The sequence below is a fragment of the Aulostomus chinensis genome, chromosome 18 (genome assembly GCF_037954235.1).
Source record: "Aulostomus chinensis isolate RoL2024-O1b breed Wild chromosome 18, RoL_Achi_v1.0, whole genome shotgun sequence".
NCBI classification, from domain to species: Eukaryota; Metazoa; Chordata; class Actinopteri; order Syngnathiformes; family Aulostomidae; genus Aulostomus; species Aulostomus chinensis.
In genome coordinates this window covers 25,209,233-25,221,660 of record NC_141337.1, presented here as the reverse complement: position 1 = coordinate 25,221,660, position 12,428 = coordinate 25,209,233, and the positions used below count along the sequence as shown (strand labels likewise).

General features: G+C 36.7%; 1 protein-coding gene and 1 long non-coding RNA gene across 5 annotated transcripts in view; both read left to right on the top strand.

Moving 5' to 3' along the window:
- The window catches only part of carhsp1 (calcium regulated heat stable protein 1), a 38,230-nt gene extending 35,138 nt beyond the window's left edge, over positions 1-3,092 (top strand). Inside the window, exons 5-6 of the mRNA XM_086184497.1 lie at positions 315-437; positions 1,634-3,092. Coding sequence (XP_086040623.1) covers positions 315-437; positions 1,634-1,796 — 286 coding nt within the window. The 3' untranslated portion in view covers positions 1,797-3,092. The remainder of the gene's footprint in view (positions 1-314; positions 438-1,633) is intronic.
- A 297-nt stretch (positions 3,093-3,389) lies between these two features.
- On the top strand, positions 3,390-7,556 carry LOC147245882 (uncharacterized). Of its 4 annotated transcripts, none has more exons than XR_015110020.1 (5): positions 3,390-4,178; positions 4,297-5,473; positions 6,165-6,275; positions 6,610-6,814; positions 6,994-7,556. It is a non-coding gene; the product is annotated as an uncharacterized LOC147245882 (long non-coding RNA). The 4 variants fall into 4 exon arrangements; XR_015110022.1 differs by having other exon boundaries at positions 3,390-4,322; positions 5,392-5,473; XR_015110021.1 differs by having other exon boundaries at positions 3,390-5,236; positions 5,392-5,473.
- Positions 7,557-12,428: the final 4,872 nt, after the last annotated feature.

Sequence of the window (12,428 nt, the reverse complement as noted above, 5' to 3'; positions counted from 1 at the left end):
GATTTCATTTAGAACAATAGTTAACTTTTAAGGGGTGGGAGTACATAACTTTACTTCTTCCTACTCCTTTTCGTTCATCTAAATTGAGTTGTTAAATGAATAACAGATGAAAATTATTGTTCTCTTTGTTTTGTTTTCAATTCTCATTGTTCACCTATTATTATTATTATTATTATTATCATCATCTTTTTGAAGTTTTTATTATATTGTCATTTATGTGATCAAAATAAAGATGTATGTCAGTTGAGTAACTCTGGTAAATCAGAGTACTTAGGTGATAGAGTTGGACTCTTTATTACTCTCTCCCTATATAGAACAGCCCATGCAGCAGAGGGTCCGGTGTTTACTGGTGTGTGTAAATACTTCTCCCGTGCCAAAGGCCATGGCTTCATTACACCATCCAGTGGGGGCAGTGACATCTTTGTTCACATCTCAGAGTAAGAGAGACAGAGAATGTGTGTGTGTGTGTGTGTGTGTGTGTGTGTGTGTGTGTGTGTGTGTGTGTGTGTGTGTTCATGTACTTGCTACATATTATAGATGAGAATATGTATTTAACCAACAGAGTGAGGACATTTTTGGAAAGTGAGGATGTTTTAGCTGGTCCTCACATCTTCAAAGGGCCGTTTAAAGGTCAAGACTTGGTTTTGGGGTTGAGTTTAGGATCAGGCAGTCAGTGGAGATGGTTAGGTTTAGGGTGAGGGGCTAGAGAATGTATTACGTCAATGAAAGTCCTCACAAAGATATAAGTACAAGGGGATGTGTGTGTGTGTGAGAGAGAGAGAGAGAGAGATGAAGAAAGAGAGCAGAGGATGGATATGTTTGATGTTTGCTCTCATGAGTGTAACCCACTGTTTAATGACTGTTAAAAATCTATTTAACTACTGATAAAAAGCTTTACAGTAATGTATAACATTAGGCAGTACCAGAGTAATATTTCTGATTAAATTTCAGTAATATTATTATTGTCTCTGTTCAAGTAAATCGTTCCCGCTCAGAACTTGGCAAACCTTGTTATATGTGTATGGATGTGTGTGTGTGTGTGTGTGTGTATATGTATGTATGTATATATATGTATATGTGTGTATATGTATGTATGTATATATATGTGTATATGTATGTATGTATATATGTGTATATGTATGTATGTATATATAAGTGTGTATATGTATATATGTGTGTGTATATGTATGTATGTATATATATGTACATATATATGTATGTGTATATATATGTGTATGTATATGTGTGTAATGTGTGTATATATGTATATCACACACACGTATATTTTATATTTGTGTGTGTGTGTGTGTGTGTGTGTGTGTGTGTATGGATGTATCTTAAGACCAGTTAAGAAATTGCAAGAATTTACATTTTGTATCATTGGATCTGAAGAGGGTTCTAAGTAGAGCTTTAAAATGCAAAAAAGAGGAAATGGGAACAAGAGACCAAAAGTTTTGAGTTGGCAATTTATTGAAAACAACAATTTCACTTAAAAAAATCTATCTATCTATCATTTTGAAAAGCAGAACAAGTATCAAGAGTTCTCCAAACATGCATCACTAGTCTATCAAGGTCAGTTTGCCAGACTTCCACTTTCCCTTCCACTGTTTTATAATTTTTCACTCTCTTTCAGCATCGAGGATGAGTATGTGCCAGTGGAAGGTGACGAAGTGAGTTACAAAGTCTGCTCCATCCCCCCAAAGCATGAGAAGGTACAGGCTGTGGAGGTGACCATAACCCATCTCAAGCCGGGTATCAAACATGAGACCTGGACAGGACATGTCGTCAGCAGCTGAATCATGAGCATTGGTGTGGGTTGGAAGGGCATATGGGGATCACTGGATGATCAAGTCTGATATGACAGTAAGACGAGTCTGATACTGTTAATCATCTCGTCCTCTGCCGATTGTGGGAAACTGACAAACTATTTTAGAAAACCTACTTGATTTTGTTGGTTTGACATTTTTCTTCATTAGATTCGGGCAATTTCATGAAAAATCAGTCCTAATGCTTTTTAATTATCTTATTGCATCATTTTGAATTCTCACATTTTCATGAACACAGGAGATAGCCACATGAAATGTACCTGGAGTGCAAAATGTAAGTTGAAAAATGCAACCAATGCTTGCTTTTATTATTCTTAAGGACATGCAGTTTTCCTGTAGAAACTATGGTATATCCTGATGTACTCACACTCAGTGTTGTCTATAGAAATAAAAACACTACTTTGTCTTTAGATTGCAACTTCTGAAGTGGAAATGTACTGTCAATGACATTGTAAATCCACCAATCATATGAGCTGACACATTATCACCAGATAAAGTTGCAAGAGCAGCCTGAATTTTGTGTTCAGTGTCATCAACTGTTACTGTAAAGCCAACAGTACCAAGTTTTTCAAGATCATCTAGCAGAGGTTTTAAGATGAAATTCAAGCCACACTGTTCATCAAATGAGTATAGTACCAACAATGCTAAATGAATATGCCACTGCTGAGCTCTATGCCTGTAGTCCAAATCGCCTACGCTATAATAAAATGCACATAGCTTATGTTTGTTTTGTTTTGACCCCAAAGGATTCACTACTTCAAATTCATCTTCATAAAAATTCAGCCACAGTGCATTTGGATGAGCTTTAAAAAAGGGGTGTTGTCCGAAAATGCTGCCATCACAATAGTCTGTTAGAAACTCACTGTCTGTCTCTGAATTACTTAGACAAGATCCAGGATCCTGAACGGCATCATGTGAACAATAATTTTTTAGGCACTTTATCAATGGGTTCATATGGATATGAGCCAACAGTTTGTCCTATTGAATTTCTTAACTTACAATGGATAGGCTCAGTCATATCAAGCTTGGATTTATAATGGTTTTTCAACAAATGTGGAGATTGGATAGCCTTTGTTGCTTCACTAAAATATGAATTAGAATGTGTGACAATTTCCAGTTCTGGACTCTTTGAGACATGAAAACCACTTTTCTGCATGTGGTAAGCAATAAAAGCATCGTAATTCTCCTTGGAAAAAAACACATTCAAAATTAACATCATCAATACCCAGGTAAAAAAGTAATACACTTTAATGTACTAAAGTTTCTGAAAGTACATTTCTAGCACATATTGACTTTATGTGTTGAAATAAAGTAAACCAAAAATATATTATAAATGTATTAATTACAAATATATTATTCCCTCAGAAGTACGTCAGTTTACTTAAAGTACACTACTTCGTACTAATACTTAAATTCATGTTAAGTATATTCATATAAAATATACTAACACTGAAGTATATGTAAGTGTTTGATTAGTGTGTTTATTTATTACGTACTTTGAATGCTTTAAATATAAGTTTAATTTTAGTGTATTTGCATCTGTTTTTATCAAGTGCACTTGTAGCACCCTTTTAATAAGTTTACTTTTATAACACTTTTTTTCATATCACTGTTAGCATAGCAATGTTAAAGTGCACTTAAAATAAGTATTAATAATCAAAAACTATTTAAGTGTTAAATTAGTGTATTCTTCATAAGTACACGATAAACCAGATCAAATTCATCAGCATGTAGCCATTTCTTTTAGTGTGCTCAGATCAGTTTAAAAGCATGCACAATGACAGTTATTTTCTATTGCTGGCCTTTTCAAAATGCAACAGCATTGTTGCTACAAAATGCAACAATGCTGTTAGGTAATAATACCTTTTCTAATTAAAAAAAATCCTTACTTTTCTATTGCAATTTTAAAATGTTAGCTATTAATGTTATACAGTTCATTTGGAATACTTCAGCACCACCGTTGATTTTATGCAAAACTTAAAAATCCATCCATCCATTCTCCAAATTTAATGGTGAATTTTGAATAAACATGAACAGCATCAACATAGAGCACCTTTCAATTGACCATATGCTTTTTATAAAATGCAGTAGTCACAGTAGTCAGGACAACAGTCTGTTAAAGTTACACACTTTGAGGCCAGCTACAGTGCCTTGCAAAAGTATTCACCCCTATGATTTTGTTTGTATTTCGTTATACCACAACTGTTATGCTATTACTGTTTAACAGCACTGTCTTTGTGTGTGCTTGTCCATGTATGCTTTATCATTTTACAGGAAATTTAATACTCTGAAGTTGCCGTTTTTGGACATTGTCCACTAGTTTTAAGGCACACCAAGAAGACACACTGATATGTAATCCCTATTTCTTACAATTTGGCAGTGGTTATAGCAACTTCCCCAGTAACTATTTAATCTCTCTCTCTACATTATTCGGTAGAGGAATAACATACTCTTTGTCTCTTTTGATTAGATCAAAACACATTTCCTGTGGAACAGGTCAGTGGGCACCGCATAAACATTACTGGAGACTGACACCAAAGGCCTAATACTGCAGGTGATATCTGGCTATTGTGGTGATGACAAAGGAAAGGAAACATTGAGACAGAACCTTGATGAATACACTAAACAATGTAAACAGGCGGGCAGTGTTAAAGTATCTGAGTGTAGCATTGGACACAGTCAAAACCAAACAACCACCTTGTTCACCCTATCTCTAAGGGAGAGCCCAGCCACCCTGTGGAGGAAACTCATTTCGGCCGCTTGTATTCGCGATCTTGTTCTTTCGGTCACTACCCAAAGCTCATGACCGTAGGTGAGGGTTGGAACGTAGACTGACCCGTAAATCGAGAGCCTCGCCTTTTGGCTAAGCTCCCTCTTCACCACAACAGACTGGTTCAGCACCCGCATCACCGAGGTAAGACCTCCCCCCCGACCCGGAGTGGGCAAACCACCCTTTTCCGGCTAAGGACCATAGCCTCAGACTTGGAGGTGCTGATTCTCATCCCAGCCGCTTCACATTCGGCTGCAAACTGTCCCAGCAAGAGCTGGAGGTCGTGGCCCGATGGCGCTAAGAGGACTACGTCATCCGCAAACAGCAGAGACAACACCCTTCCACCACCGAACTCGACCCCCTCCACCAACCGGCTGCGCCTAGAAGTTCTGTCCATAAAAGTTATGAACAGAACCAGTGACAAAGGGCAGCCTTGGCGGAGTCCAACCCTCACTGGGAACAAGTCCGACTTACTACCGGCCACGCGGACCAGACTCTCACTCCTCCGGTAGAATGACCATGTCCGAATGGGCCATGTTCCGCTCTACCATTGTCGAGGCGGCTGCTGTGAGCTGTGGCCGCAAGGCTGCTGGGGCCGGCCACGGTGGTAATCCCCGAAACCCGCTGGTGGACACCAGAGGTGAGGGGAGCCGTCAGGCTGAAGAAGGAGGCTTACACTGTAATACTGTGATGTTTTATAGTTGAAATGTTTTTCTAAAAAATCTCCACCAGAAAGCATCTGTGGTATAGTTCATATATTGTTGTCATGTAATACATTCTTTCTCTTCGGTACAGAAATTTTTTTTACTGCAACTTCCAGTCTCACTTCAGATGAAGATGAAACACAGATTGACCCATCACAAGTTTTTCAAACAATGTAAGTATTTACAGGAATAAGGGAATATTGTGGGAGGAGAAGACATATTTTTCATGATAAGTGGCCTTAGGTTTGTCAGCAGTGCAGTTGCAGAAGTGGATGGTGGCACTTCAGCTTGTTAGTTTTGAAATATTGACTGTCTAGTAAGTTCAAAAACTACTTCAAAACTTGACACATTGTATGATTTGAAAAGATAAAAGTAATTGAATTGAACTTATGCGTATTGTAAAGGTACATTATAGCATAGCGAGTGTAGTGAGTACAAGGACTATGACGGAGCTCAGTGGCAGTAAATGTTGATGATGAACTGATGATGTAAGGCACGCTGATTCTCACAGGACCATGCCAAACAGAAACAATGCTATTTTTGCTTCCTTCTTTCCTCTTGCTTTTTAAAACTGTGTGAGTGCTAGGGCAGGGCGTTAAAACTATCTTTATTCGGGATTGCGATAAAATGTTGTTGAAATTGTTTTTAGAAAAAAAGTAAAATATAATATTTAATGTTATTAAACTTTGTTGTTAAGTTTCAATGAATCACTTTTTTTTCAAGTTTCAATCAGGAAGAGATGGATGCTCTGAAAGGAATTCACACAAAGAAGAGTTATTTATGTTTTTTATGTCAGTAATTGTATTGATAGGAGTCTTATCTCTCATATATCTGTGACGGTTGTGTTTTTTTCCCTTAATGCAGAAATACCAGCCTTAGTCAAGTGTGTCACAGATCTGATTACAACCATGAAGAGAATGCCACCTCTCATGGACACTGACAAGTTCTGGTTCTTCCCGTCCTTCTCCAGAAATGGTATGTTTTGCATTTATACATGTTTTGTAAATACTAAATAATGCCCTTTATTACAGGAAACATTTCATCCAAAATTGTTTTAAATTATTTGACTGTGATCAGTTTTGTCTCTGTAGTCTTGACCCACATTTTGCTCATACTGTATTTAATAAAAACCATTCCAGCATGCAGTTGTTCAGAAATTATACTTAAATTCATTGAAGACCACTTGCAGAAATTACAACTTAACTAACATTTGGCATATAGTTCGGCTTTGTCTTTTAAGAAATGCACTCCAGCAATGTATTCCTAATGCCATTTCTAATAATTGACTAACTTTATTTCTTGGACACAGATTTCCCTGGGCAATACAGGCGTGCAGGTCAACAAAAGCTCTTTCCTAAGACTAAACCGAACAAGAATGTCCCTGTTCACACAGGAGTTAGCTGTGCTCATCTTTGGGCGGGATGTGTTGGCATCCTGGACTCTAACAGGAAAATCAGGGCCTTCTGGAACAGCGAAAGAGCAACTACATCCGGAAAAGCTGAGTGCCCACATTGGTAAGTATGGTTAAGTTTATTTTTCCTTATTATCATTTTGTTTTTATGCCTCCACCCTTGCCTTGGCCATAGCCAGAAACAACATGTTTCAGATTGTCCTCATGTATGTGTGCTAATGTGATAACTCTGGAAAAGCATGATTTGTAATACTATTTTATTTGTCCTTTTCTATTTTACAGATACAGTTATTGCTGAATTTCCAGGAACAAATGTGTCTGATGTGAGAGCAGTGATTCAGAGAAAATGTAACAATGAGAATTTTGTGACCTAAAAGAAACAGTAAGCAGTAACATCAGTAAATGATTGTAATTCTTTTGTTTTTTTGGTGGACATACATTTGGAGTTTAAATAAACTGTGTCAAAAGTTCAAATGTAAAATTTTCAAAAGTCAGTTTAATGTTCATCCCTGTCATATTTACTAGCTTCTATGCGGTGCACAGCTAGCAGGGTAGTGCTAGCACATCTATTGTTTCTGAAGATCAAACTGCTCAGGTCGATTTGTCGATAAACTGTTTTTCCATTTTTTTAGTGAACTTGTTAAAGAGTATTATTAAAAAGAATTCTCTGGGGTCAAATGATCCAAATTTGAATCAAAATGTTACGATGAAGAGAAACTGTTTGAAAAATGTTGTTTAGATGTACCAACACTCAACTGTATATCTTTAAGATGTACTTAAATGTACTTTATTTATGCACATTTTTCCTGTAATGCCATGTATGTTCAAAATAAACTTTTCAATGCTTTCAATTTTTTATGTTTACTTAAAAGTCATTTGAAATTAAAATTAATTATGAAAAAGTTATACTTTCTGTGTTCCACTGAAGCGTATTTTATTGAAGTACCTCTAGTATACTTCCTGCACACATAATTGGTGTACTAACAGTGTGCTATTTTCAATGTGCTAACAATATACTTAGTATACTAATGATATCTCATTAGCGCTACTTAAGTACAACTTAGTGTACTTATCTGCACTATTTTGAGACACCATTAAGATGAACTATAATATACTTAAGTACAACTTTTTAACTTTTACTTAATTTTTGTAAATATATTTAAAATGCAATGGCAACACATTCTGATTCAATTAGAAATACATTTCCAGTATATTCAAAATGTATTAACAGTCATCTGATAAGTGGAATAAAGTATACTTTAAGTTGAATGAAAGAACATTTTAAATAAGTTCAGTATTTGTAGAGAAAATTGTACTTAAGTATATTTAAGTTGATCTAAATGGTGTCTCAAAATAGTACAGTCAAGTACACTAAGTTGTATTTTAGTATGTCTTAAGTAGCACGAATGATATATCATTAGTATACTAAGTACATTTTTAGTACTCGAAAATAACACACTTCGAGTACAATTATTTTGTGCTAAATTAAGAAGTATACTAAGTATGCTCAAATTTATTATGCTAAAGTACTTTTTTTTGCCTGGGTAACCTCCTCTTGAACAGAAACTGGAAGATGAAGTCACGTCAAAGGGAAACACAAGTACCAAAAAAGCTCTTGCAAACTGTTTCTTTTACTGCTAAATTTTTATTTACAATGTAAAAGAAAGAAATATGGTGTATAATGAGTTAGCAGTAAATCAGAAAGGAAAAAAACTTGATAAATATTATTTAGTTGTGACAGGTAACTCATCACTCTTGTCTAAACTGGCATACATTGGGGTGAGAAAATCATTTCATATTAAGGCACTTATATGTCCTTTAATAAAGGGTAGTTCTCAAGCGTGTCCACCAAAGTCATGCCATCTGCAATCTCCTTTCGCTGCCAAGCAAAGGTCTGCTGCATACGGTCTTTTACGATTTCTGTGTCTGGTTGTACCTTCACATGAGCCTCAATGGAAAATGGATCCTCACTAAGAACATTTGGAACCTATAGAATGAGGGTGAGAAGGAAAAATGTCCACAAGAGCAAATCTCAATGTCCATTTAATATGCGGGATTTAGAAATATAATATTTATGGTAGGCAATTCCCTTTATACTAAATGTAGTTCTCTTTGAAGTTCTGACCTCTGACTGATTTAACTGACCACACAATTATAAAACAAAATAAATAGAGCTTATATAAAATTGACGGGACTCTCATGTAAATAATTGAGTGGCCATCCCAGGTACATTAATAAACACCCAAAGATACTGGCATCCACGTTCTTGTTTTTATTCTCAATCCATTTTGGACACTGAAAAAATAAAAATATGTCAATGGGTTGTTGGGTATATTTCAGCAGCAGGTAAAATCAAAAGTTTCCTTTTAAAAAAAAAAATTAAAAATTGTGCCTCTCTGACCTTGGAAATATTTCTCTGGATTGTTCTTGCAGATTCAACAGGCTGTTTTGATCCCATGGACCCAAACTTCTCCTTCCTGCGTCACACTTCATTGTCAATCAGGAGTGCACGCTCTAATTTAAATTCATGCTTCAGAGACATGTGCCATGTATGCTGATTGAAAAAGAGACATTCATGATAAAAACAACTCACTGTGGGCACTGAGAATCTAAACAGTAGCTTAGTGATCAGATGCCATTCCTGTCTGGACAAACAGGAAAGACAAGTATGCAGAAAACCCTGAATGCTTGTAAAATCCCAAATGCTAAAGACACTAGATACATTGCTGTACAGTTTCAATTACATAACCTTTCCCCTCAAGATCTCTAAGAAAAGGATACTTCACAACCAGCATCTTTACAGCCTGGACATATTCCACATTTGTGGGATACCTACAACATGAAGAGAAATGGAAATTACCAACCCTTCAACCATGGCGGTCAAGTGCTAACTCTACATTTGTGTTATTGTGAAGTTAACATAACTCTAATGATAAGATACAGTGGATTTTGGGGGATAACAAACTTACATTGTATACTGTGCAACAGTTTCATAGAGGACTCTGATTTTTGTGTTTATCTTTAGGGTTTTTCTGACATGGTTCTTTGTTGTAAAGTGTTGTTTGCAGAGTTCTGGGGAATGTTGAGACATCAAAAGTAGCAGGCAGTCCCACACTAGTCACAATGCTGTAAAGTAAAACTTTTTTTTAATTTTCTGGGTGGAAATTAACTTAAAAAACAAAAAATTTTATTGCTTATGAAACTCCCACAAGCCTTTTTATTTCCATGTCTCCATGTGTTTGTTTCTTTGTCTCCTTTTTTACTTTTCCTTACAATGCATAAGCCTCATAATGCAAATAAGGTGAGCTGTCCTTAACTTTGTCTTCTGGGGTCAGTAAAAAAAAGAAGACAAGAGAAATGTAAAAAGAAGACAACTAATATCAACTAATATGTAAATGATCCATTTGCAATTTTTGACATGCATGTACAAACTACCTTCCTCATAACGCTTCAAGTTTGAAATTGTAGGTGAGATTTTACATCCAAGCAATAATAAATACTTAAGAAACTTTAATTTACAGTAACTGTGGACAAGTAGGAGTATAACTGAAACTGTATCCATACAGTTACCTGGATGATGAGGAAGTACTTTACTGCCATTCCTCTGGAGGAACTTCCTCTAAGGTAAGTGATATCACTGACAAAAACTGATTAATTTTTTTCAGTTGCTTTTTGAAGGATCCTTGTAAAAGTACTGCAATCATGCTCTCTGTGAGGTCACAGTCGACTGTATCATCATCTATGTCATTATCTGAAAGAGTAAAAGAAATAAAGTCTGACTTTGGTTGGGCTAACACATATTGTGGTATTCTTTTTAATCATGTATTTGACAATAATGACAAGATTTAAGTTATTCATACGATTGAAAGCATTCAATCATCAAACAACATCTCTGGAATTTAAGTATTTTCAGATAATGCAAACAGCATATACCATATTTTCTGGACTATAAGTCGCACTTTTTCACTCGTGACAACTGAATACTTCAAATGCATGAGATCAGGAGCTTCATGAACTTGTCTGTTATATTATTTTAGCGTTTCCCAATGACACCAGGACGATGACAGATTTCTAATGCTGCAGCTTTATTCCGAACCAGCAAAATGTAACCCACACTTCTCAGCTGCTCGTGCCCCACACCCAATCACCACTCCAAAGCACACCCTCTTTTTGTCCTCCACCAACCACCGGCATGCCCGGGTCAGAATCCTTGCGGGCAGTCCTTGATTGACAGTAAGAGCCGGCTACAGGCTGGGTCGCTACAATATTTTGCCAATGTTCTTCGGGCTACTGTGTAACTGAATAGTCTTTACAGATTAATCGTTTGTTCTTGGATTCTTGTGAAATAAATGTTTCAAAAACACATGCACCTTAGAAACCGATGCAACATGAATTTTTTCCTCTTCAAAACATTTTTTGACAGATGCGACTAATACTCCAGTCCGACATAGTCTGAAAAATACGGTAAGTTCAATATTAATTAAATTTGTAAAAAAGATACTCAAACTAACCGTATCCTCGGGTTACCTTATTTGCCATTACTGTATTGCACCTTTTTTATTTTAAACTGACCTAACATGGCATGATATGGTCATGGCAAATCACGCCTCTAATATGGAAAATATATAGTTAGCGTCTTGACTTGCTTGACTTAAGAACGCTGCCGTTGCGAAAAAGAAAGAAATAAACATTCTGTGGCATGCAGAGACAAGTTTAAAGTTGAAGCACATTAACTAAGACCAGTGTCTAAGCCAGCGTTGGTGAAAATGCTAACGCAGTAATGGCTTTGCTCTGAATCTCTGTGCTTCTGACTGTGACGCGTCTATGCCTCCTTCACTTTGTCTTAAGAGGTCCTCGGTTGACAGGCCTGCAAAAGGCACAGCTCCACTGTCTTCCTCCTCAAGCCAGAGGAAAAAACGATTTTGTCAGTTAACCTTGTTCTATTCAAAAGACAGCCAATCAGTGTTGGCTGTAGATATTTGACAGATGATTCAACAGAGCGGCAGCTCAATTTGGAAGAAAGATCCACCCCAAGGAGCAAGCACTTTTTTAAACACAATAGAAAATCAAGTAGTTCTTTGCAAATATGAACATTTTTGAATCAAAATTAAAGTGTAATTTGAAACAAAAAATGGAAACTGTACTTAAATGTTACATATTTAGAAAAAATCTTAACTGCACGAATCCACTTCCAAGCATTTTTTACTCAAAAATACGTAACCAAAACCATTTCTTTAAATAAATCTACTATGAAGCTTTTACCTTTAAATTACATTGTTTTATCATCACATTTACAGCGTGGTGTCAATGCTCAGGACCAGACACCCAAACACCCTCCTCCTTATCTCCGAGGACTTTCATCGTTCCTCCCTCTCTGCCAAGCTCCTGGGGCCTCATGTATCAATACTTGCGTGGATCTCACACTAAAAAACTGGGTCGCAAGAATCGCGAAAGTTGCGTAAGCACAAAACCATCCAGATGTATCAATATGTGCGAGCGCTGGAATCCACGCACGTTTCCTTGATACATCCCAATCAGCGTGGAATTGAGCGCAGATGTGAGTGACCGGACCCTCCCCCGGTACGCCCATCTATAAATACGCAAATTCATTCAAATAGGGTCTCTGCTGTCCGCGCTCTCAAAACAATGTCGAAGAAAAAGAATTCACGACCTGCGAGCTGGAGGTGCTGGTAGGAGAGACAGCAGAGTTTGTTTGA